Here is a 24817-nt window from a genome sequence, read left to right on the forward strand (position 1 = left end):
ACACTATGACCAAAAGCAGGTTGGGGATGAAAGGTTTTATTTCCACTTATACTTCCAGGTAACAGTCCTCACTGAGTGAAGGAAGGACAGGAGCTTAAACAGGGCAGGAACTTAGAGGTAGGAGATGATGTAAAGGTCATGGAGGGGTACTGCTTGCTGGCCTGCTCTTCAGGCTTATCATGCATGGTTTGATAAGCCTGCTTTCTTGCAGAAACCAGGACAATCTGGCACCACTCACAATGGGCTCAGTCCTCTCCCACTGGTTACCAATTAAGAAATAAGTATGGTGCTTTCTCAAAAAATTGGGAATCAAGATCCAGCAATACTACTCTGAGGCATATACCCAAAGGATGCATGCTCATACCACAAGGACATTTGCTCAACTATGTTCATAACGGCATTATTTGTAATAGTCAAACCTGAAAACAAACCAGATGCCCCTCAACCAAGAAATGGATAAAAAAAATGTGGTACATTTACACAATGGAGTACTACCCAGTTTAAAAAGCAAGGACATCTTGAAATTTGAAGGCGAATGGATGGAACTAGAACAAAAAAAAAAAAATCCTGAGTGAGGTAACCCAGACCCAGATAAACAAACACAGTATGTACTCAGTCAGAGATAGGTATTTGACGTAAAACAAAGGATAACCAGCCTACAGTCCACAACCCTAGAGAAGCCAGAAAACATACATGGATCCCCATGGGAAGGGGAAATAGAGAAGATCTCCTGAGTTAATTGGGGGGAGGGGGGAAAGGGAGTAGGAAGGGGAGAAGGAGAGTGGGGAGGAGAAGATGAGGGATCAGGAAGGTTGAATTAGGGGAAGGTAAGAGATGGAGAGCAAGAAAAGATATATTTTAATAGATGGAGCCATTATGGGGTTAGAGAGAAACCTGACACTAGGGAAATTCCCAGGAACCCACAAGGATGAGCCCTGCTAAGAATCTAAGCCATAGTGGTGGGTACCTGAACTACTCTTCCCCTGTAATCAGATTGATGACTACCGTAATTGTCATCATAAAACCTTCATCCAGTAGCTGATGGAAGCAGATGCAGAGATCCACAGCTAAGCACTGGACAGAACTCTGGAGTCCAGTTGTAGAGAGGGAGGAGCGAGAATATGAGCAAAGGGATCAAGACCATGATGCAGATATCCACAGCAACATCTGGCCTGAGATAGTGGGACCTCACTGACTCCAGACTGACAGCTGGGGAACCTGCATAGGACTGAACTAGGCCCTCTGAATGTGATTGATAGCTGTGTGACTTGGGTAGTTTGTGGGGCCACTGGCAGTGGAACCAGTATTTATCCCTAGTGCGTGAACTGGCTCTTTGGAGCCCATTCCCCTATGGAAAGATACCTTATTCTACCTAGATGGGGGGGGGGTGTGGTCCTGCCTCAAGTGATGTGATAGACTTTGTTGACCCCCATGGGAGGCCTCACCCTCTCTGAGGATTGGATGGGGGGGGATGAGGGAGTGGGATGTGGGGAAGGAGAGGGTACTGGTATTGATCTGTAAAATGAGAAAAGATTGTTTTAAAAAATAAATTAAATTTAAAAAAAGGAAAAAAGTGTCTTTCAGCTAGATCTTATGGGGGCATTTTCTCAATTGAGGCTCCTAATTATCAGATGACTCTAGCTTGTGTTAAGTTGACATAAAACTGGCCAATACAACTGACCCTTTGCCAACTTGATACTTAAACATCATTTTTCAGTTAGAAAGTGCCTTTCCTCGTGTATCCACAAGATGGCGCCTTAATATTAATAACATGTCATAAAACATACATAACATTAAAAGGCACAGTTCTTATAAATTCAAACACATCAAAAGTTCAGTCTCTTAAAAATATCCAATCTCTGTAAAAATCCAAAGTCTCTTTAAAAAGTTCGAAGTCTTTCCGCTGCCAGCTCCTGTAAAAATCAAACTAACTCAAATGCTTTCTCCGAGAAGGAAGGACCAAGGCACAGTCACGATCTCCAAAAGCCAACTCCACCATTGTAAATAACTCAATGCCCCAATGATCTGGGACTCACTCACAGTCTTCTAGGGGACCTCTAAGGGCCATGAGTCACTTCTTCAGCACTGCCGTCTGCAGCACAACACAGCTACAATACTTTAGACAGCAAAAACCCCTACAGAAGTCTGATTTTCCAATCAAGACCTTGGTGCTGGTGATGTAGCTCAGTTAGGAGAGTGCCTGCCTGGTAGCGGCAGTGATGTTGGTCACCATGACCACATAAACAGGGTGCAATGGCTGCATCCGTCATCTTGGTGAACAGGCAAGTGACAGAAAGATCGGAAGTTCAGTCATTTTTGGCTACAGAGCGAATTCAAGGCTAGGGTAGGCTATATGAAACTCTTTTTTAAAAAAAGTTTAGTTGATAATCCAGATTTGACTTTCATGTGGAGATTAGATAGTGTTTGTATTATTTCTTCTGCCTATTAGAAACCAGAATGAGATCATCTCTCTCTTTGGTATTATTTTATATTTGGTATCTTTGGTCGCTTAGGAAGCAGGTCTTTGTGGAGCAGAAGAGTCTGTGGCTCTCCACAGAGCTGTGTACTTGTGGGACAGCCTTTCCCCCACATACGACAGGGCAGCATGCATATTTGGCAGAGTCGTCTGAAGCCCCCGCTACACACACACACTGTGAGATGACACCGTCGGGCTGAGCTCTTAGCATCTTCATCTTCCTCAGGCATTGTGAATGCTGATCCTGAATTTACCTTTGAAGTTACTGGAGAAGGAACGTATAATTTAAAAAGCTAAGGTATTTAAAATCCATCCAGAAAACCTCCAGAAATGTCTAAAGAGGAACAAATTGTCCTTTCCAACCAGGACAGATGCTGAGTCTGAAGCAGTGAATTTTCCTGTAGTGACAACAGGAGATAAACAGGCCCTTTGTGTAGTTGAAGATGCTGCTCTCTTAGAGTAGGCGTGTCTGGTGCCCCCCACATGGCACACCACCTCCCTGTCTCACATTAGCAATCTAAATTATTGCTGTCACTACCTCTTCCACTTGAGCAGCAATTGGTCCTCTTGCTTCTTCCTTTCATGTTCTACACAAATAGTTCAGTATATTATTTTATTTTTTTAAAAAAGACTCATTAACCCAGGCTTTTTCAGACCCAGGCCAGCTGGCCTTGGTGAGTTCCCAATAGAACATCCCCATTGTCTCAGTGTGTGGGTGCACCCCTCGGTAAAACCGGTCTCACTGAACATAGCGGACAATGAAGACTACTGAGAACTCAAGAACAATGGCAATGGGCTTTTGATCCTACTGCACATATTGGCTTTGTGGGAGCCTAGGCAGTTTGGATGCTCACCTTACTAGACCTGGATGGAGAAGGGAGGACCTTGGACTTCCCACAGGGCAGAGAACCCTGATTGCTCTTTGGGCTGACGAGGGAGGGGGACTTGATTGGGGGAGGGGGAGGGAAATGGGAGGTGGTGGTGGGGAAGAGACAGAATTCTTTAATAAATAAATTAATTAATTTTAAAAAAGACCTATTAAAAACAATAATAGTTTGTGCTATGAATTGAATGTTTCTTCTACAGGGATTTTATTATCTTTTAGAATACTGCTGTGTTTTCAGGGCTGATCTTTTGGCACTGGGCAACCAAATATTGGCTGTCGCTCCTCTAGGTCAGGACCACGTCTTATTATTCAGAGAGCACTTGGCATTGGTGGAAGTTCAGAACAGTTCACTGCCCATAGCTGTAGCAGTAGCCATAGCCAAAGTGATAACAGTAGCCACAGCCATAGCCATAGTCATAGCCAAAGTGATAACAGTAGCCACAGCCGTAGCCACAGTCATAGCCAAAGTGATAATGGTAATTATAGCTGTAGCCATAGCCACGGTGATAATGGTAGCCACAGCCGTCACCATAGCCAAAGTGATAATGGTAGCCATAGCTGTAGCCATAGCCACAGCCGTGGCCATAACTGTAGCTGACTTCTGGAGATCAGCACAGCCCTAATATGCAGGCCAGGGTGCTAGCTCTGTCTCTTCTCTGGCAGTTGTGCTGAAGGAAATCATCTCTTCAAAGCACAGCTTCCTCATTTGGGAAACCAAGAAAGCTAGACTCTGTGCCTTCTAGAGGCTCTTTGATATGACTCGCTTTCAGACACCATGAAGCGGGTTTTTGCATCGGGTTAATTGAGATGTGTTTATATATGTGTCCTGCCACACCATTCGTAGTTTATTTACACTGAATTTTAAATTTTAATATTATGTAAGAACTTGGTTGGAATATTAAAAGAAATTGAGAAAAAATATACACTGTCTTGTTTAATTTACGAAGCTGCAAAGGGGAAAGCAGAGAGCATCAAGCCAAGCACACTTCCTGTGCGTGTGATCAAAGCGCCGGCAGCCACATTCCAGCTTAGCAGTGTGATATTTTGTCAAGACATGCGGTGTCCCTGCAGCTTCTGGGCCCTCTCCTTCACTGCTGAGAGATTTAAAGGCTTTAAACATCCTAGGTGTTCCCAGTCACGTGACATGGTATCCAGAGCCCTAAGAAATACCATACTTAAAAGAAAGATATAGAGATAGACACTGGTTTACAGATGAGAAAAAAAAATGTTAACTTGCTTGATCCGCAGCCACATTACAAGCCCATCTGGTGCCTTCTGATTTCTCTGATTTGACTTAAAGAGAGAACAGATATATTTAAGATATCCTAGTCTGTGTGCCAGAGAGGACAGAGAGCTGGCTCTGCATTTTCTGAGAGACAGAATTCCTAGGGAAGAAGCGTGTCTGAAAGGCCCAGGAACTGTGGCCCAAGTTATAAGCCACTGCCATTTGTTTGGAAGCTTGAAATAAGAACTCCCTAACAAATTCAGTGCACACGGCTGCTCCTTCCTTCTGTGTAAAGACCTTTTCATTGATTTTGGGCGGTCTTTTTAAGGTATCCCTCTGGTGAAAAGAATTAAAATAGCTAGGGATGCTGGGTGCATATGGTGAGGCTGTATACAGCGGCCTCTCTGTCAATGCCATGGTTGGCAGTTAACTGGATTTCAGACCCTTGGATTCTGGAAGCATCCGGAAGTTGGAGCCCACAAGAAGTGAGAAATATCTGAGTGTGGGCACCACAGAAATCTCTGCTCTTACTGTTCAGCTTAGCCAGCCAGAGGCATGGAACCCTCAAGTCACTCGGACCACCATAGTGGCTGTTCACATGCCACACCGTTTCTTCACTGAGCTAACACCAAGAACTCCATGGGGAGGCTTGACTTTCACCTCCATTTTTTAAGCAATGTGTCAGTTGGTCTCTACGACGTAAAAATCCACCCACACATGGTGACTTAGAACAGCGACCATTTGTTTCACCTCATTCTGTGTTTTGATTAGGCATGTGTTCTGCCTGAGCAGGGTGGGCTGGTCTCTACAGTCAACCGCTGCACCTGGAGAGAGCCGGCACCCCAACCAGCAGCTGCATGGTCAAGCATAGGTTCCTTTATCTGTCTGGCAAAGGAAGGAGATTAGTTAGAACAGCAGGTGCAGTTAAACTGTATAGGAGTTTGGCTATTTTTTTAAAATATTTGTGATGTGTGTGTGTGTGTGTGTGAGCGCGCGCGCACATGTGACAGTACACTGAAGGGCAAAAATTGGAAAGTAGACGTAAGCACTCTAACAACATAAACTGAGATCATGTCCCTTTAAATATTAACAGCTGAGCTACCTATCTCTCCGGCTTGGCTTTTGTTATTGTTCTAATCATCTAGCGTGATCTAGCGTGATCACCTGCCTTCCTAACTTGACAGCTGCGGGGAATTCAAAAAGGAGCAAGATGGCTCAGCAAGTTAAGGCACTTGTGGTGAAGCCTGAGGTACCTAAGTTTGACCCGTGGGACTTCTCCAAAGTTGTGACTCAGGAAGTCCGGACGGTCTCCAGCACCCCCCCCCCCCAATTTAATATTCTCAGTCCTTCCATTTGCTCCAAAGCGAATTAATAGACATTAGTAGCATTTCTAGTGGAATTCTTCATAGACAATGTGAAGTATTTTGAAAAGGGCATTTGCTTTTTCAGACAGCAAAAACATTGTTTTTCTGGGTCAAAACCAAAGGTTGACCTAGAATGCTATGGCAATAGAGATCATGCAGTTTCACAGAGAGTAGCGGGAAGTAATGTCACTAATTGAAGCATGAATTCGGTGTTTTGTCAACCTCATGGCACAAACTGCATCCTTTTTCTCACTGGAGCGGGCGCTAATGAATCCGTAGTTTACAAAGAGAATGGGGACAGCCCACGCATGCTGCAGCCTGAACCTGTATTGGGACAGGGAACAGCTGGTTTCCAACATTACACAGATAGAACTTTAGATAAAGTATAAGAGAGAAGTAGCTGAAGGGAGCTTCCTGGCTATGCAGAAACTTTCTTGTGAGTTCTACTGGATCCTCCTAATCCACTGTAAAGATAAGCTTCCTATTTGATTACTAAAAGAAACATAGAAATACAGGTAGGTGAGCAAAGTCGGAAAGAGATTAAGGTGGCACCAACAGCAGTGGGGAGATGGTTCCTGCCAATAACATAAATCCATTTAAGGTTAGAGAGTTGCCCCCCCCCCACACACACAATTTTTCAAAGGAAAAGTTTCATTTTCAAACCAAAAGTGGTTACACACTTAAAGAAATTTTTTTCTTATAAATATCCAGGGAGGTCATGTTAGGAAAACACTAGCTTTGTAAATGAGGTAGAATACAATAAGGTAGAAAACAAGAGAGCTTTTGCCAGGGTCCCAAAGTTTGCGTTGTTCACAAGAGAAAGAAATTGTTACACCCAGGGCTCATTGACATCCCTGCAGCCGCGCTCTGTGAGTGAATCAGTAGTGTTGCTTCCCGAGAAGTCTGGACATACTGAAGATGCCCACTGTTTCAGAGTCTAGGGAACCACAAATTGACTTTATTCCCTTTGGCTGACCTTGTACCACAACATACATGATTCAGGAAAGTATGTGTCGTAGGGATCATAGTGGGGGAGACCAAATGGAGACACGCCAGCTTGATAACATCTCGCGCTCTGTCTGTCTCACAGGTGTGCTGGAATGGCCCTTTTGGACAAAACTGGTTGTGGTGGCCATTGGCTTCACGGGAGGTCTCGTCTTCATGTATGTACAGTGTAAAGTCTACGTTCAACTGTGGCGTAGGCTGAAGGCCTACAATCGTGTGATCTTTGTGCAGAATTGCCCAGACACTGCCAACAAACTGGAGAAGAACTTCTCATGTAATGTGAACACGGAAATCAAAGATGCCGTTGTTGTGCCTGTGCCACAGACAGGTGCAAATTCACTGCCACCTGCAGAGGGCGCCCCGCCTGAAGTCATACCGGTTTGATGGAACTGGAGGGGAACTTCGCCACGGAAGGATCTTTGCAGCCCTTGCCACAACACTCAGAAATGCTTCTGCTTTGGTGGCTTCCTTGTCTTCTCCGTTCCCCTACTGACTTGTTTGACCTGACTTGGAGCAAAAAGGAAATGAGGAGAAAATATCAAGTGAGCAAGATCCCAAGAAGCAGAGCCTGCAGTGGGACCTGGAAAGGTGAAGGGCCTGAGGGAGTGAGTTCGTAAGGAACGCTTGGTACGAGGCTTCCAGCGAAGAAAGATTGGATGGACATGTGATCCTCTTTCAATCAGTGCAGAGGGAATCCCAGAACAGACCTCAGATGCGGTATATGCTTCTTTAGGGAGTTCTGTCGTGTGAGCCTTCACCACTGGAAGTGACACACATCTGGTCCTAAGCCTGAAACTGTGTGCGTCGCCCCTGAGTCGTCGTCACCTCGGAGGCTAGCTTGGAGGACTTGAGGTTTTTTACACTTTGACAGCTGATTTTTTTTCTGGCTATTGTGAAGTCTTGTTATTTTGACAGATGCATGTTTTTTAAATGGATGCGACACACATTTGAAGATAGAAATGTTTGGAGTTTTGTTTAAATTTAAATCACGAAGAAAAGCGTTCCAGAGCATTGTGGAGCTTAGCTAGTGCCGGTTTCTGAAAGCAACTATCATGCCGTGTTTTATCTGGTCCTTCTCACACAGTGCTCAACAATAGACACGAGTTGCAAGTGCAGATGTAAATGGAAATCTCCTAGTGTGCCCTATTAGGAAAAGTAAAAATAGGTCAATTAATTTTTATAATTTATTCAACATTATATATACAGGTTACTTTATGTCATCAGTGGAAAATAATATTGAAATAGCTTTCATCTTTTTCTTGAACCAAGTCTTCAAAATCCAGCATGTATTTATGACACACTGCAATCTGAACGAAGTATGCTGGACAGGATCTAATTAAGGATATTGGACAGCAAAGCCTTCTCATTAAAAAACCACACCTGTCTCGCTGAACAGCTGAACATTTCAAAACAACGGTTTAATCCATTATTTTGTTTTGCAGTTTCATTTAAATGTTAATTTACAAAGCATTAAACTCATCAAATTAAGTATTCCATCTTGAATTCAGTGAAGGTCCAACTTCCCAAAGGGGTGAAAAAACAAAAGTATGGGGAGTCAGTGCAATCTGTAGCGATGTTATGAAGTTAACTTCTGTGTGGCACCCATAAAGTAATCATGAGCGGGAAATAAAAATTAAGTATCTTGTTACTAAACCAGATGTGTTAAGGTTTTAAAACCCATATGGAGTGTCAACGTGCCCGGCGAGTATCTTAACTAAGGATCTCAGCCATGTTCACACCTGACAGCATTCTCTTACTCAAAGTAGAAATATTCACGAGTCTATGGTGGGTGATGAGCTGGTTTCCAGTTCAACAGTTGAGCACCGTGTTCTATACAGATTCCCACAAACTGATCGGACATCGAGGTGAGCTAGGTAAATAGTCACAGAAAGTTATCTGTCACAGATCACATTTTTAAAAAGTGACTTTTTTAGTTAGCTGTCGTTATTTATTGTCCTTAAAAGGCAGAGATGGCCATTAAAACCAAAGCATGGGCATCATGTTGCACAAAGCTGGTACCACATCCATGCACTTTGTAATTATCAGTGTTTGCTTTTCTCAGATGATCAAAGGAAAAGGGGGAAAGAATCTTTCAATGAGAAGAGAGTATGATATTTGTAGTGATTGACACTGGGTCCAATTAGTCCCACCCTTAGAAATAAAGACATAGTAAACAATGTCAATTGTGTGTTTGACGTGTATATTCATGTACATAAACAAGAGAAATGTTAAGATATCCAGTCAGGAATCAGAAGCTTAAAAACTCATCTTTCCTAAAACTTGTGGGAGGGACAAAGCATTAAGTATCCAGGGAGAATATGATGAACATGATTAAACTGGACCAGACCTCCGGGGCAAATAAGGATTCGCAAGACATAAAGACATAAAAGCTTTGTATTAAGTAACTGAATAGTTTCCATTTTAAAGATAGAAGATGAAAATGAACAACAGAAAATGGATGGGTTGATCATAACTTCGGACAATATTTAGTTTTCCTATTTCTCCTCTAGTTCATTTTAGTAGGTACACAACTAATCCAGCATTCGGGAGGTTTGTTATCCTTTGCTACACTGCGAGTCCCGAATAGAGGCCAGCCTAGGCTATAAGACCTTTTCCCAAAAACAAAATATAACAAACAAGCTTTAAAATTACACAAATACAGCCAGTATTGAAACCATCTTTGCACATCTGAGTGGTAACGGGGTTTTCACTTAATAACAAAAACGTTTGGCTTTGTTGACCTGACTTAGAGCTCACGGAGAGACCTGCTTTCCAGAATGGCATCATCGTGAGGTGTGTTTACCCGCTCTGTTGTACAAAATAAATGAGCTGAAACCTAAAACTGGATTGCTGAGCTTACAGTGTTAAAACCGGATTTTTACAAACACAAAGTAAAGCTGGGGTATTAGAAGTGCTATAAACCACAGACATTGAAAATGTTTCTGTCAAGAGTTGACATTTCCATTCGTTGTAATTAAATATTCAATTGAGAAGGAATTAAAACACTTAAAAAGTGGAGCTCAGAGTTGGGAGAGATGGATCACTGGTTAGGACACTCTGCTCTCATAGCCGGTCCCGGTGAGTTCCCAGTACCCACACAACAGTTCACAAACACCATACCTGCTCCACGGTGCCAAACACCTTCTTCTGGGCTCTGAAGGTACCCTACCCCTGCCCACAAGGACAGATACACACATAATTACAAAGAACAAATCTAAAGTGACAACTCCCCCAAGCAGGTTAACTTTAAATATAAAAATAACAAAACCCTACAAAAATAAAGAAAAAAAAGATAACTTTGAGTCCCAATAACCCAGAATACTGCATGGCAGAGTCTTTCTCAGAATATCCCAGGACCAAAACCCCACCCAGAGCTGCCGCTATAGGTAATGATATTCCACAAGAACCCTTGAACTTAAGCTTTTCCTCTGTGGAAAGGACCTTGGGTACCCTTTAGACACTTATTCTTCTGCTGAAATGAGGTCATTGCCACACTGACATTATAAAAATCACAATGGTCGGGGTGGGAAGTAGCAAGGTCATTTATGCTGTGAGATATAACTTACCTGGCCTTGCCAATGAATATGTTGGGGCAAATATTAAGTGGGGAACCTAAAGCTTACCACTGTAATTTTTATAGTCGTGTCCTTCCATCAGCCCAATGGTGCTATTTTGCACAATGATACAATGAAAGGAAGTGTTGTCATTTGGGGCTGCAGCAGCAAGTCTCCCACACCTGAAGAAACCCACGGTGAAACCAGAGATAACGCTCAAAGGAGGAAGTATTTTAACGATGTGCAATTTTTGAGACTGGGCATTTGTACTTCTTTAGTTGTATCTAATTGTCTTTCATTAACAATTCACTGTTTGTGAGTAATGTGTGCTTACGACAACCTAAGGGAACTGTCTGTGAACTTTGTATATTAAACAAATGCTCCGAATCTTGGCTATAGCTCCTCTACTTCCTGCCTGTGTAACGGGATTCCTAGAGTTGTATTGAGACCATCCCAAACCATTGAATTCTTAAGATTTCATAATGGTCTGAGTCTTTAAATAGAATTTGAAGATACCTATGTCAAATCTATAGTTATTAATCTCGTGTTATTACTGGCAACTTGGGGGCCCCACTTAGGATGTCATGTTACTGAGAAAACTGGGGAGCCCTTTAGGGGCACTTAGTCTCATCAATAAAATAACTGAGAACAGACACAGAGGGAAGCTCCAAACCATTTTATTAGACTTTCATCAACCACAGGGCGGACAAAATGGAAATCGCAACAGCTACCGGGAGGACGAGACATTGCAGATGCAATCTGAGTAAAGATAGCATGTTTAACAACAGCTGTTAGCCACATTTTGAACAAGCAGGCACATAGACATGTAGGAAGGCTCCAGAGTAAAAGTGAGAGCCCAAAGGGTAAGGGAAAGCATGCCCAAGGTCAGGACCGTTCTGGAGGAAGACAGAAAAGAAAGAAATCACAGCTTTTTCTGAGAGGTGTGCAACCTAATAGAGCTTCATGGCAGCTCAATATTGACTGTACCTGGGAATGGCTTCCTAGGAAAGAAAAGTACATTATCTCATTAAAGAGATAATTATTCCTCCTCTCTTCCACATGAACTAAAGTGAACTGGCCTTCCTAAGTGGTAGATGGACCAGCACAATCAGACTAACTCTGATGTTTTGGGTAGCTTGGACTATTAGGTCTCCAAACAGGCCTGGAGTAGACAGCATTCTTTTGAAAAAGAAGAAATACCAGCCTTCAAAATAGATAAGAATAAATATACATTAGCCAAAGGAAATAATACATAAACTTCCAAAACCCATTTTGAAAGCATCTGAGGAGTATTACATTATGAACAAGGAGGCATCTCACAGCACACAGCTGCTCAGTTCCCACGGTGCTCTGTCAGATTGGACAGACAGTTCCTCCTCGTAGCCTGGGGCTGTTTGCACAGAACTTCCAGCTGCTAAAGCCCAAGTTTCTAGCTCCATCAAAGAAAAAGGCTTCAGGACAAGCCAACAGAGTTGGCCTCATTAAAAAGCAAAGGGTGCTTCCGGACAGAGCAGGGCACACCCACCCAAGAGTATGGTGTCTGCTTTCCTGGGGTCACCTCAGTGTGTTACAATGAGCATGTCTACATATGCACACTCGTATTCCTGCAGCTCCCCCAGTGTCTACATAGTCACTTACTATATATAATGCTTAAGGAGTAGACTAATAGGAAGAGAGTTCTGTCTTGTGGAATTACACGAGAGATTTACCACATGATTCAGGTCTCAGGGAAAACAATACGGAGTACAGTCTGCTTGCCTGTAAGATGAAAATGATACTACATCCCTTACAGCAAATACAGCAGGGCTTTTAAACACAGAGATCCAACAGATGAACATTGAGCAAACTAGTGTTTATGCATTTAGAAACGCTGAAAAAGTAATGAGATAATAATGTTAAAGTTAAGAAAAGGACTTAGTGGAAACTGCTAGTACCACAACTTACGAATGTGCACAGGGCCACACCTTTTGACTGGTATTCTGTAACAGTGACCTGCTGCCTGGGAACAGGCAGGAAAGAGACATCTGTGTCACTCAGCTGTTCTCTGAAAGATCAATTAGTTACTTTTGTGCTCTGTGATCTAAATTCCTAGCAGGAAAACAATTAAGGAAAAGTGTATTGTGACTCAGTTCCAGAACTTCAGTTTGCCACGGCTTAAGGACACAACTTGTCCCATGGTGGGAAACTGAACTGGACCCATGTAGTAAGGAGAGGGCCGCTGGTTGGTTCCTGGCCACTTAGCTCTGAAATAATCACAGAAACTGTATTAATCAAATCACTGCTTGGCCCATTAGCTCTAGCTTCTTATTGGCTAACCCTTACATATTAATTCAACCAATTTCTGTTAATCTGAGTATCGCCACGTGGCTGTGACTTACTGGCTAAAGTTCACAGTATCTGTCTCCGGTGGCTCCATGACTTCTGACTCCAACCCTTCTTTCTTCTAGCATACAGCCCAGCTTTCCCAGCCTAGTTCTGTTCTTCCCTGCCATAGGCTCAAAGCAGGTCTTTATTTATTAACCAATAAAGCAACATAGAAGGACCTTCCATACCAAACCCAGGCAGGTTATAGCCTTCAAAGAGCTGCCCCTATGGACAGCCAAGCCCCATCTCATAAATACTCCACAACCGTGAGAACAGCCCCAGAAGGTGCAGTCTGCATGTCCCAAGCGTGACCTTGTGGGGGGACATATAGAATTCAAACCACAACATTCTGACTTTGGCCTCAAGTTTATGGGTATCCCAAAATGCATTTAGTTAAACATCATCGTCATCTGAAGTCTCCATGGCCCTTGAATAGTTCCAACATTTGTCAAAAGTCCAAATTGTCTTCTGAGAACCAATCCAAATTTGGAGTGGTTCTCTGGAAAATCACAGAACAAGTTACCTCCAATGCACAATGGCACACAGTAAAAATGCCACCCAAGAACAAAGCCCATCAGTGCAATCCTGTGTTGTGTCCGGCCTTGAGGGCAGCTGGTGGCAGTGGGGTTGAGAACACTGACCCTTCAGACTCTCACACATGGACTACTGAGCCAGACTGATCACTCTGTTCCTGTCTACTGTCTCTACATCCTCCCATCCCCCAGCACTGAGACACTAGAAACCTGCCACACAGCCCTGCTAAGGAAAGAGACTCAGGCCCTCTATAGCACTTCACTGACCAAGCTGTCTTCTTAACCCCATTTTTCCAATTTTCCCTTCAGCAAAATTCAGGTTAAATGGCCTTTGAAGGACAATGCTGTTTTGGATGTAGATTAACATATCCTGTTTATGTGCCAGAAAACTGTCTCCCCTGCTCCCCCACCAGGACGGCGATGTTCAGAGCTGGCAGGACTTCAGGAGGTAGGGCTGGCTCCTCTCCCTGCCGCATACCCTGTCTTGCTTTCTATCAATGACGCTGTGGCTATGACGTGATACAGACAGAGAAGCCTCTCCACAACTACACTGTTACTATTTAGTCTCATCTGAGTTCCCAATCCCAAGTATTTAGCTATAATGAAAAGTAGATTAACACAATCTCTGTATTTTAAAAGCAATTTAAAGAAAAAGAAAACTTTTATTCTTAAAAATCATAAACCTATTTTGAAACTGCAAATGACTTATTTGAGAATGAGTTAAGCAGCAAGTACATATAAATAATCACTAAAAATTTATTTGTGCACACACACACGTCATGGTGTGCATGTGGAGTTAGAAGAACACTTACAGCACCTGTTCTTTCCACCATGGCTTCTGGGACTCAAACTCTGGCAGTCAGGCTTGGCAGCAGGGCCCCTGCTGAGCCACCTCAGCAGCCCCACCCCCATGATTATGCAGCATAACCAATGAGCAGGATGGTAGGGTCTCAAGGGATTTCACTAAGAGGAGGCAGGCACTGGGGTCATTTCTTCATCCGACTCACTTGCTTCACTTGTTGGTTCCAATTTCCCATCTTCAGAGTCTCTAGGGTCCCCAGTTAGATCTAATTCCCCTAAATCTTTGTCTATATTTAAAATGGGTTTCTGTTTGCGCTTCTTAGGAATTGCATCATTAGCACAAAGTTTCCTCATTTTGATGTTTGGCAATTTCTTCAGATCAAAATCCCATTCCCTAGGAAAAGGAAAAAAAAAAAAAAAAAAAGAGTATAGCACTGAGGGCCTTGATAGCACAGCAGGGCAGCCAGGTTCGGAACTCTGCCTGCAGAAGGAAGACCTCACATCCATGGATTTCACGAGTGTGAAATAGCACTAAGCTGGGGGGTGAGGCAACAGCCCAGGCCCAGGACTGGCTACTACTGCTACACTGGTGCTGCCTGCACAGAACCCTACACTCTAAACTTCACATATGTACACACACATCACAGGCTCTGAGATTCCCTTCTTCTCCCTACCCTAAGTCTCAAGACCCTCAGCAGTTAGAATTACGTCAGTGAAGGTGGCTTCTCTCGCACTGCAACTGGCCCGCCTGCAGAGCAGAGCAGAGCAGGGATGCTAACACACTAAGCTCATCTCCTCTCCCTGGCTGTGGAAGAGGCAGAATACACTGCCTCAGAAACACAGAGCAGTTTGTTTTTGAGTATGGTCTGGATTTAAATTTATCTAATTTCAATTATAAAAAATTCATTCCCTAACATGTTTGTTTGTTTGTTTGTTTTTTGAGTATGGAGTTTATTTGAGATAAAGGGAATGGGAAGGGAAGAAAGAAGAGAATGGGAGAGAGATACAGAGAGAGATAAGAAGAGACAGGAAAAGTCCTACCTGCCTCCTCAGAGGAACAGAAGGAAAAACGCTCCCTAACATGCTTTAGTAAAGACCATAATTACTAATAAAAAACATTTTCTAATAAGCAGAATCTGTGCTTGAGAAGCAGAAATCTGTTTTTCCAGCTTAGCAGTCTCCATGGTTACCAGGGCAGAATCAGAGCGATGGACCAGAGGTTCTCAGTGACAAGACTCTTGCCCTGGCGTCAGTTTTATTCTTCTGTTCTTGCTATTTAGCTTCAAGAAATAAAAATTTGCACTGGGGAGAAGAGACATCTCTACTGTCCTACTGTTCTGGGAAAGAGAAGGAGCGTCTCCAGCAGCAGCTGCATGCTCACTCGAGCACAGCTACAGGGAGGAACGCCTACAGAATGCTCTCCACTTTCGTTTTTACTAACATCTACACCCGGGGGAGTTCATGCCTTATGTATTTCACATGAAACTTCAAAGGATCTCAAAAACTCACCGAAAAGTCTGCAGATTATTAGTGTCTAAAATGTCTGGGATCTCTGAAAAAGAATATAATAGCCATTAGACATTTTCTTTCTAAATTGCTTGTTGTATTTTCACTTGTTATTGCACATACAACACAGTACCTGATGTTAACAAGACGAAAACCTTTCTAAATATATGAGTAAAAGTGACTGTGTACAACATGGACGTGCAGGTGCCTGCAGAGTCCAGAGGCGGGGGAACCTTTAAAGCTGGAGGTGCAGGCACTTGTGAGCCACCTGAACTGGTGGTTAGTATTGCTGAGCTGTCTCCCCACCCCTCAAAAAAAAAAAAAAAAAAAAAAAAAAACCACCTTCAAAGCGCTGCTACAGTCAACACAAATACCAGGCTTGGGAAGAACAGAGTTCAGTGGTGGGAAGCCAGCAGAGCTGTTACATAGGGTGCACCCAGCATACGTGGGTGTTTATAATGTAGTGCTATGGAAGACAACTTATTAAACACACACCTCATGTTACATTGGTAGAATTTACAGGATTGCAAAGATTATTTAACATTAATAAAATTGCATCATTCAAAATTAGAAAAAGTTTAAAAAGAATTACAATCATTGGGACCTCAAACAAGTTCGATACAATTTAAGTTACCCTGTAACTCACATGGGAGCTCAGTTAAGAGACTGACTTTGAGTCTCAGACAGGGACTTTCAAGGAGAACTGAATTTTTAAAATCTGCAACGTAAGATGGCTTTGAGGAGGAAGGCATGTTTAAAGAAAGCAATATGTTTGGGTGTCAAGTAGGCAAAGGTGGAACTATGGTCCTTAGTCCCAATTGTTAATTACATGAGATCCAGAATCACCTGGGAGAAGGGCCTAGGGATGCCCACGGGCAGCACCTTGAGCAGGAGAAGGGACTAGGGATACCCACGGGCAGGGCAGCACCACTTCCTGGGCTGGATCCCAGACTGAATGAAAAGGGAGCACATAGCACCAGCATCCATGGTGTCATACACCCTGTATGACATACAGCATCACAGCTGTGTCTTCATCACTACAACAGGCTTATGCTGTGAGCCAAAATAAGCCTCCCCCTTCCATTGCTTTTGCCAGGGTATTCTGTCTTAGCAACAGGAAAAGACACACATAGGACATCTTATATTCACAGGAAGTAAGTGTATGAACATCACAGGAGTAGTGGAAGCATGGTGCCACTCTTGTACGGTGTCAGGGACTTTTGAGCTAATCCTCATCTTTCTGAACCAGAGAAATAAGTCCTCTTTTTTTATTTTATTTTTATTTTTTTTAATTTATGTATTTATTTATTAAAGATTTCTGTCTCTTCCCCACCGCCGCCTCCCCTTTCCCTCCCCCTCCCCCAACCAAGTCCCCCTCCCTCGTCAGCCCAAAAAGCAATCAGGGTTCACTGCCCAGTGGGAAGTCCAAGGACCACCCACCTCCATCCAGGTCTAGTAAGGTGAGCATCCATGAAACTGCCTAGGCTCCCACGAAACCAATAGGTCCAGTAGAATCAAAAACTCTTTTTTTATTTATATTTTTTGAGACAGTGGCTCTCTATGTAGCTCAAGCTGTTCTGGAACTATGTAGACCAGGAAGGCCAGGAACTCAAAGAGAGCTGCCTCTGCCTCCAAGGGCTGAGATTAAGGCTATGTGTCACCAGGCCTGGTTTATTTTTTAATTAATTCATTTCACAACCAGGCTGTAGTTTCCCTGCCCTCCTCCCCTCCTCATCACTCCCCCTCCCATATATTTTATTTTTATTTTGAGGAAAATGAGCATGTTCACTTTTCCAGTGGGGTCCAGGGATCAAGTGTGATTGTGCCTAGTTCTGAAAAATACACTTTCCTTTTTTTAAAATTTATTCTAGGTTAAGAAACACATTTTAGCAGTAAAGGGGAAGTCTACACACTGCAGTTTCTAGTATTTTCCAGAGTTCTTTGGGATCTTATATGTTCATGCTCTTCATATTAAAACTTGATATTTTAACAAAGACAATATACGTTAACACCAAAGCCCCCAGGGCCAGGCAAGAAACACGAAGGAAGACGGTGGCATGACAACCGTCAAACTCTGCCGAGCTCTGCCAGGGACGGAATACTTCTCTGCGGGGGACTCTGCTGCCGCTCATCTGGTTTCCTAAGCCACACAGATGTAGGCTTTAGCCAAAATCATTATTTTTTTCTTTTGGATTTTATTATTTTTTTTCCATGACATTTATTGAGCTCTTCATTTTTCTCTGCTCCCTTCCCTGCCTCTCCCCTTACCCCTTCAATCCTCCCCCAAGGTCCCCATGTTCCCAATTTACTCAGGAGGTCTTGTCTTTTTATACTTTCTACTTCCCATGTAGATTAGATCTATGTAATTCTCTTAGTGTCCTTATTGTTGTCTTAATTCTCTGCGATTGTGGTTTTTACACTGGCTTTCTTTGCTTTATGTTTAAAAACCACCTATGAGTGAGTCCATGTGATAATTGTCTTTCTGTGTCTGGGTTACCTCACTCAAAATAATGTTTTCTAGTTCCATCTATTTTCCTGCAAAATTCAAGCTGTCGTTGTTTTTTTCTGCTGTGTAGTACTCCACTGTGTAAATGTACCACATTTTTCTAATCCATTCTTTGATCGAGGGACATTTAGGTTGTTTCCAGGTTCTGGCTATGACAAACAAAGCTGCTGTAAACATGGTTGAGCACATGTCCTTGTGGCACAATTGAGCAATACCCAAAATGGTATTACTAGGTCCTGAGGAAGGTTGTTTCCTAACTGTCTGAGAACTCGCCATGCTGACGTCCAAAGCGGCTGTACACCAGCTTGCATCCCCACCAGCAATGCAGAAGTGTTCCCTTTCCCCACAACCTCTCCAGCATAAGTTGTCACAAAATCATTATTTTAAAAAAATATTGACAGTATTTTCTGTATTGCCCTTGGACCGGGCACCAATCTAAAGTCATCAGCTCAGCCTACTGAGCTGGCCAGCGATCGTCAGTGTTGTCAACTGGTAGTGCGCTGTACTTATGCTTAGGAATGAGTATGTGGACCACAGGCTAACAAAGACAATGTCTTAATGCGGCTTGGAAGCAAGAGTTGTCACGGTGGGAAGGGACAGCTGTCTGGAGATGGGAGAAGACAAGCAGGGCGTGTGCTAGGAAGAAGCAGCTCTCACAGGAGATGACAGACATCAACTGTCATAGCTGTCCCTGCCACAAGGAAATAAAGCCAGAAGAGACTCAAGATAAATCAATAGAGTGATCCTCTGGAGTCCATCATAAATCAGATTCTATTTTCAAAAGGCAAAATGAGTCAGAGAGTACCCACCAAAGCCATAGCCGTCATACTGCTGCCGCTCCCGCTCCATCGTCTGCTTGATGACCGTCTCCCGGGAGTGGTGGCGCCGGCCCTGTCTGTCCTTGATGCTGTTATGCAGCTCAATCTGCTCCAGCTCACTGCTGAATCGACTCAAATACCTGAAAAATATGAAAATGAGGAGCTACAAGGTCTATATTAATTCATTTTAGTGTAGTGCCAAGTGTCCCTGTCCTTTCAATATTAGCATAATCAAATTCCTCAGCTGCTCAGCCTTTCTGATCACATTCATGAATAGTCCAACCATTTCTTCAGTGAACAAATCACAGCAGCTGTCTGCTCAACTGAGGACCCTCACACTGAATCACTGACTGGATTTCTTCCTCAGACCTCAGCATCTCACCCCATCACAGACATTAGCATCATGCCTGCTCCATCGTCTGAGCTCCCCACCTCAGGACACAGTGTGACATTCCATGTGAGATTTAGAGGCATCCACCCTCTCTGTGCGTCTCTCCCTATTGTACACCTAAGTTCTACCCACCCACGTCGCTGCATTCTAGCTCTCCACTAGGCTAAGCACGCAGAGGACGGCAGTACTGTGCCTGGACCTCCCACCAGCCTCTTAAGAGTGCTCAGCACCACCACTGCCCCTTCTCAGCTGACCTCATTCTACAGCTGTGACCTGAAGTATATGCATGAGGACCACACAAGTTTCCTGCAACGTCCTCCCAGAGCTCCCTATGTCCTCAGATAAGGTCTGAACTCAGAGGGTCACTAATGCTGGTAAAAGCCAGCTGTCCCTGCAGCACCGGTTACACTAGCCTTGAGCTTGCTGTGCCAGTCACAGGAAACGCTGGTGGGCCCCTCCGCCCATCAGCTTCCGGCCCCACCTCTGAGGCCTTCTGGACACCATTCTCTCAGTGCAGACGCTTTCATGCTACCTCACCTCAACCTAAGACCCAGGGCAGTGCAGACAATGCTTTCCCAGGAAGCCTCCCTAGTCCTAGGAAGCTAAGAGGGGGTCAGGCTGGGCACAAACTCAAGTCTTCCTGTTAAGAAGCCCATCCAGTCACATCCAAACCCAGAGCACAGCTATCTCCTGAGAACCAGGCTGGGATTCTCTTTTCTGACCCTTTGTTCACAATATGCCCCGTGTTTACCTTTCAATTAATTCACAGGCATCCTTCTTTGAATATCTTGTTTTTTTTGTATCCAGATGACCATGAAACCACCGAAGTTTGTCACCTATAAATAAGTACCAAACAAATTTAGCGCCACAAACTTCATGTAGACACAGGCTTTCCCCACAGTCATCCACATTAAAGCATTAAAAACCAAGGCAAAACTATCTCATTTCTAACTAGAAAGATCTGTGTAACCGAGTCAATGAAAACCATTTGTCAGAAATGAAACTGCAACAATTTAAAGAAAGAGACAAGGATGGAGTGTTTTTCTCCATACTCTTCTTTCCTTTTAAACAATCTGTTTTTATTTCAGTTATGAGCATGCGTGTGTGTGTGTGTAGGTACATGAGTGCAGCGTCCAGATGCCAGAAGAGGGTGTTGGTTCCATGGAGCAGGATCTGTAGGTAGTTGTAAGCCTCCCTGTGCAGATTCTGGGAACTGAACTCTGCAAGAGAGCAATATGCCTACCCTCTTAACTATCAAGTCATCTCTCCAGGCCCATACATTTCCTGTCTAACATCAGGGAACAGAAGAAAGATGGATTCATAGAATAGGAAATTCCAAGTTCTTATAAAGCAAAACATGTAACTTATTTAAAGTATTTTAAAATTTGATCAGTGATAAAAATAGTATTTGCTAAAGGGGGAGAGGAAAAAGGACGAACATGTATGCACCCTACTAACCATGAACCGGCTGCTCCACAAGATGTAAGCTATTGCTGTAGCTCGGGTCTACACTCTCCCCCGAGGCCGTGTCTTAAACACGTGTGCTCTAGCACCTGGTGCTACCGGGCAAAGACGAGACCTCTGAGAGGTGAAGCGCAGTGGGCACTCTCACATCACTGAAATGGCAGGATGAGGTGAGCAGCTTGTTCTACTAGCACACGCCCCCTCTGCCACGCCCTCTGCGCTGCTATCAGTCCCTCCACCACCATATGCCAAAGCAAACCTTGTCCTCTTAGGGACGAGCTGCAGCAAGCTAACCATACCCTCCATAACCTCGGCTGGTGGAAGAGGGGGTTAAACGCGAGCTAGGACGTGGACATGAACAGGACTGAAGCTTCTGCCAGGCTGAGCTGCATGGAGTACTAGAAATTTATTCTCAAAGTCAAGTGCTTCGCTCCAGTTCATTTGTGTTCTTTTAGTAAAGTCCGCTTTTTAAAAAATCGGATAAAATTAATAGCGAAATTGGTTTAGAACAAAATTTTACTCTACTGTATGTAGTCAGAATTTCAAGCACCCAAACCCACTTACCAATAAGGTTGAGACGCAAGGCCCTCTCATTCTTCAATCTTGAACCAAAAGGTGCATATAAATTAGAAAATTTCCAAAGCAGGGGCTTAGAAATCTGTCAAAATTATCGGAAAGAAAAACTTCCCAGAGAACTTTGATTTTTTTTATATGTAATAAAAAAAGTCAATTTTAACAACAAAGAAACATGAAATGGAATGATTATCTTTTAAATCGCTGGAATAAGATGTCACTAGAACGTTGCTTCAGCATGCTAGTGACTACAGAAAGCCTAGAAGACCAGTACTGCTCAGGCCAACAAAGATCTAACTGGGCTATACTATGCCGGCAGCAGCATCTGGAGAGCACCTGGAAATACCAAACCCACTCCCGCAGCCGATCTTCAGAGCAGGAAATCCTGGAGCAGAAAACACTGCTCTAATATGAGCATCTCGGGTCAAATTAAGTTTGAGAAATACACATATGGGCAATAGTAAAAATTACACTCTATAGATGTAGTAAATCATATTTAGAAGAATAACAAAAATCTAAGTGATAAACACCTGAAATTTGAACACTACTATTTTAAAACAGTAATACATCTTTATGTAGAAAAGAGACATACCCCGCAATAAAGAAAATCAGACTATGTCATCACAGTCTCTCCTAGGAAACGTCTAACCAAATCACTATAAAATAGCCCAGCTTTACTGAAAGAGGCTTTGTCTCAGGCAAGGTATTAAAATGCAATAAAAGTGGACAAGTTTCCTCCAGCCACTCTCTGGACACTGCTTACACTCACTGGATCAGCAAGGCTAGGCCAAAGCAACAGAAACGGCTTCTATTTTGATCTTTCCCCCCAGTCTCAGACCCTCTCTCCCTGTAACTGTGTAAGCAAATTAAAAAATTTCCAGAACAAGGTTCTTTAAATCTGTTAAAAAGATTAAAAACACCTTGATTCTCTTTAGTATGTTTTTCCTTTTAGTATCCGTGGCAGATTTCTCTCCAAACCCTGCCCAACTCTGAGACGACAGGCCAGCTAAGAGGCTGACCAGGGCCTCGGCTACATTCTCTCTCCCATCTACAGCACGCATTTGGTGATCTAGTCTCCTAGTCCCAATCCACCCAACCCACAAATGCTGACTGCTCCCTAACCTGTGACCCTCTAGCCAACCTCTGAACACCAGACCCAAGGATCTACCCACACCGTCACTGTTTCCTGTGTTATGTCGCCACCACAGCACGACAGAAATGCCTTCGGCAGTAGCGTCCTCCCTCTGCCTCTCAACTCTGCTCAAATGTTAACTAAGCTCTTGGGGACGCTTCCATGACTCCTATGATATAGAAAATATGACCTCTCCCTCTTTATCCTTCAACCCGTGTTAATTCTCACTATCCTCACCGTGAGCTGCTACTGAAACTTACATTTTAGGTCTGCTCTGTAAGACCGTTACCTCAGAACAAGAGCACGGGAGAAGCAGGGGTGGAAACTGAGGAACACGCCTGACATGTAGATGCATGGAGGAGCTTTTGCTAGTGCACAACACTAACAGGACTGGACACTTACCTTTCCTTCCTGTCTTGCTTGTGAGACTCTCTTGTAATCTGGGCTGCTTTCCTACTGTACGGATGGATGACTTTTTTTTCTCGACCTACAATTTTTCCTTTCAGTCCTTTAGGCTAAAAGATAAAACACATGTAGTCAAATACATTACGTGAGTCCAGTCACAAAATGATCTTCAGGAAATATAAAGAACCAGAGACATCACACTAGGCCTCAGGAGCTAAACCAAACATCTGAGAGATTCAGATAGTCTTCGCTCCCACATGGTCATCACAGAAGTGATCTATTCAGAAATTTCCAACGCAATCAGGCCACACAGGGAGCGGGGCTGGAAATGCTGGCTATAGTTAGGGCATTTCTAATGTCGAAGAACATAGAATTTTAACAGGCATTTCACTGTGGCATATGCAAGAGAATGGGACAATGGTGCATGCAAACTCAGAGCTGACCAAACCTGGATGGCTCAAACCAAGAAGTTAGGAACGGAAACAAAAAAACCATTTCAAAGCCAGCACACACACAGCAGGGAAAAGTATTTCTCCCACTCAAGCCTTACCAGGAGGGGCAGTCAGAATCCAGTCCTCAAAGACATTATACATTGAAGGTGAGTTTTTCAATTGTGCAGTCCTGTATTTTGGCCTACCCTATTACTTGAGTCAGGTTTGACTTTGTATAACAAGAACCCAAAATAAGAACTAAATAGTTGACTCTCCTGGTTCAGTTAAGGAGTCTCCCTGACCTTGTTAGACCACAACTCCCAGAGAGTCTTTGAGGGTTAAAAGCCTGCTCTCCTCTCCAGCCATACATGGAAAAGAAAAACTCAGGGAAGCCACCCCCACCCTGTGGTCTACAGACCAAAATTTAGTGCTGCAGAAAAGAATATATATATGTATATATATAATTTGTAATCTGGGGGGGAGAGATCACTACCAACAACAACAACAAAAAAAAAAACCACCCTCTATTAGGGAGCAGGTGTTGGGCTCTTCAATAGTCACCCTCTAAAAACCAGACAGCTCTTGAATCTTTCAAACATGGTCAGTTACCTTCATTCAACTCTCATGATTAGGCACAGGATGCTTTGTGGGCACATCTGTTAGACCTTTTTACAAAGAAGGCACACAGCCTCTCATCTACAGTGCTGATCTAGTATAAGATTCCTTCCCCTATGTAACGAGATCAGCCCCAATCTGCAGCACAGATGCTAATCCCTTCCCGACCCTCTTCTCCAGCATCACATCCCTCACCCTCCACACAGCCCTCCCTCCCCATAAGCTCATGCCAACCCAGAACCTGTCCCTTCTGGTCATCAGTCTATAACCTTCCCCTTTCCTTCTCCTTTGAGAAAACACAGCTCAAAATAATCATATAAAGAACTCAAGAAACTAGACCGTAAAAGGCTAATCAACCCAATTATAAAATGGGGCACTGAGCTGAACAGAGAATTCTCAACAGAAGAAGTTTAAATGGCCAAAAGACACTTAAGGTCATGTTTAACTTCCTTAGCGATCAGGGAAATGCAAATCAAGACAACTTTAAGATACCATCTTACACCTGTCAGAATGGCTAAAATCAAAAACACCATTGAGAGCCTTTGCTGGAGAGGTTGTGGAGAAAGGGGTACACTCATCTATTGCTGGTGGGAATGCAAACTTGTGCAATCACTTTGGAAAGCAGTGTGGCGGTTTCTCAGGAAATCAGGATCAACCTACCCATGGACCCAGCAATACCACTCTTGGGAATATACCCAAGAGATGCCCTATCATACAACAAAAATATATGCTCAACTATGTTCATAGCAGTATTGTTTGTAATAGCCA

At 43.4% G+C, this 24817-nt stretch overlaps 2 protein-coding genes across 5 annotated transcripts in view; one reads left to right on the forward strand and one right to left on the reverse strand.

The window, feature by feature from the left end:
- The window catches only part of Marchf1 (membrane associated ring-CH-type finger 1), a 447397-nt gene extending 433392 nt beyond the window's left edge, over positions 1–14005 (forward strand). For all 4 annotated transcript variants that reach the window (XM_050162239.1, XM_050162242.1, XM_050162243.1 and 1 more), the window contains one exon: positions 7042–14005. In XM_050162239.1, coding sequence (XP_050018196.1) covers positions 7042–7340 — 299 coding nt within the window. In that variant the 3' untranslated portion in view covers positions 7341–14005. The remainder of the gene's footprint in view (positions 1–7041) is intronic.
- Positions 14006–14139: 134 nt separating this feature from the next.
- Tma16 (translation machinery associated 16 homolog) overlaps positions 14140–24817 on the reverse strand; it is a 13221-nt gene continuing 2543 nt past the window's right edge. The window contains exons 2-7 of the mRNA XM_050162244.1: positions 23001–23113; positions 21458–21495; positions 20181–20265; positions 19030–19178; positions 15718–15760; positions 14140–14602 (exon numbers count right to left, since the gene is read on the reverse strand). Of these exons, the coding sequence (XP_050018201.1) occupies positions 14371–14602; positions 15718–15760; positions 19030–19178; positions 20181–20265; positions 21458–21495; positions 23001–23113 (660 nt within the window). The 3' untranslated portion in view covers positions 14140–14370. The remainder of the gene's footprint in view (positions 14603–15717; positions 15761–19029; positions 19179–20180; positions 20266–21457; positions 21496–23000; positions 23114–24817) is intronic.

Source organism: Alexandromys fortis, unplaced genomic scaffold (genome assembly GCF_014885135.2).
Source record: "Alexandromys fortis isolate MF-2015 unplaced genomic scaffold, M_Fortis_MF-2015_v1.1 scaffold_110, whole genome shotgun sequence".
In the NCBI taxonomy this organism is placed as follows: domain Eukaryota; kingdom Metazoa; phylum Chordata; class Mammalia; order Rodentia; family Cricetidae; genus Alexandromys; species Alexandromys fortis.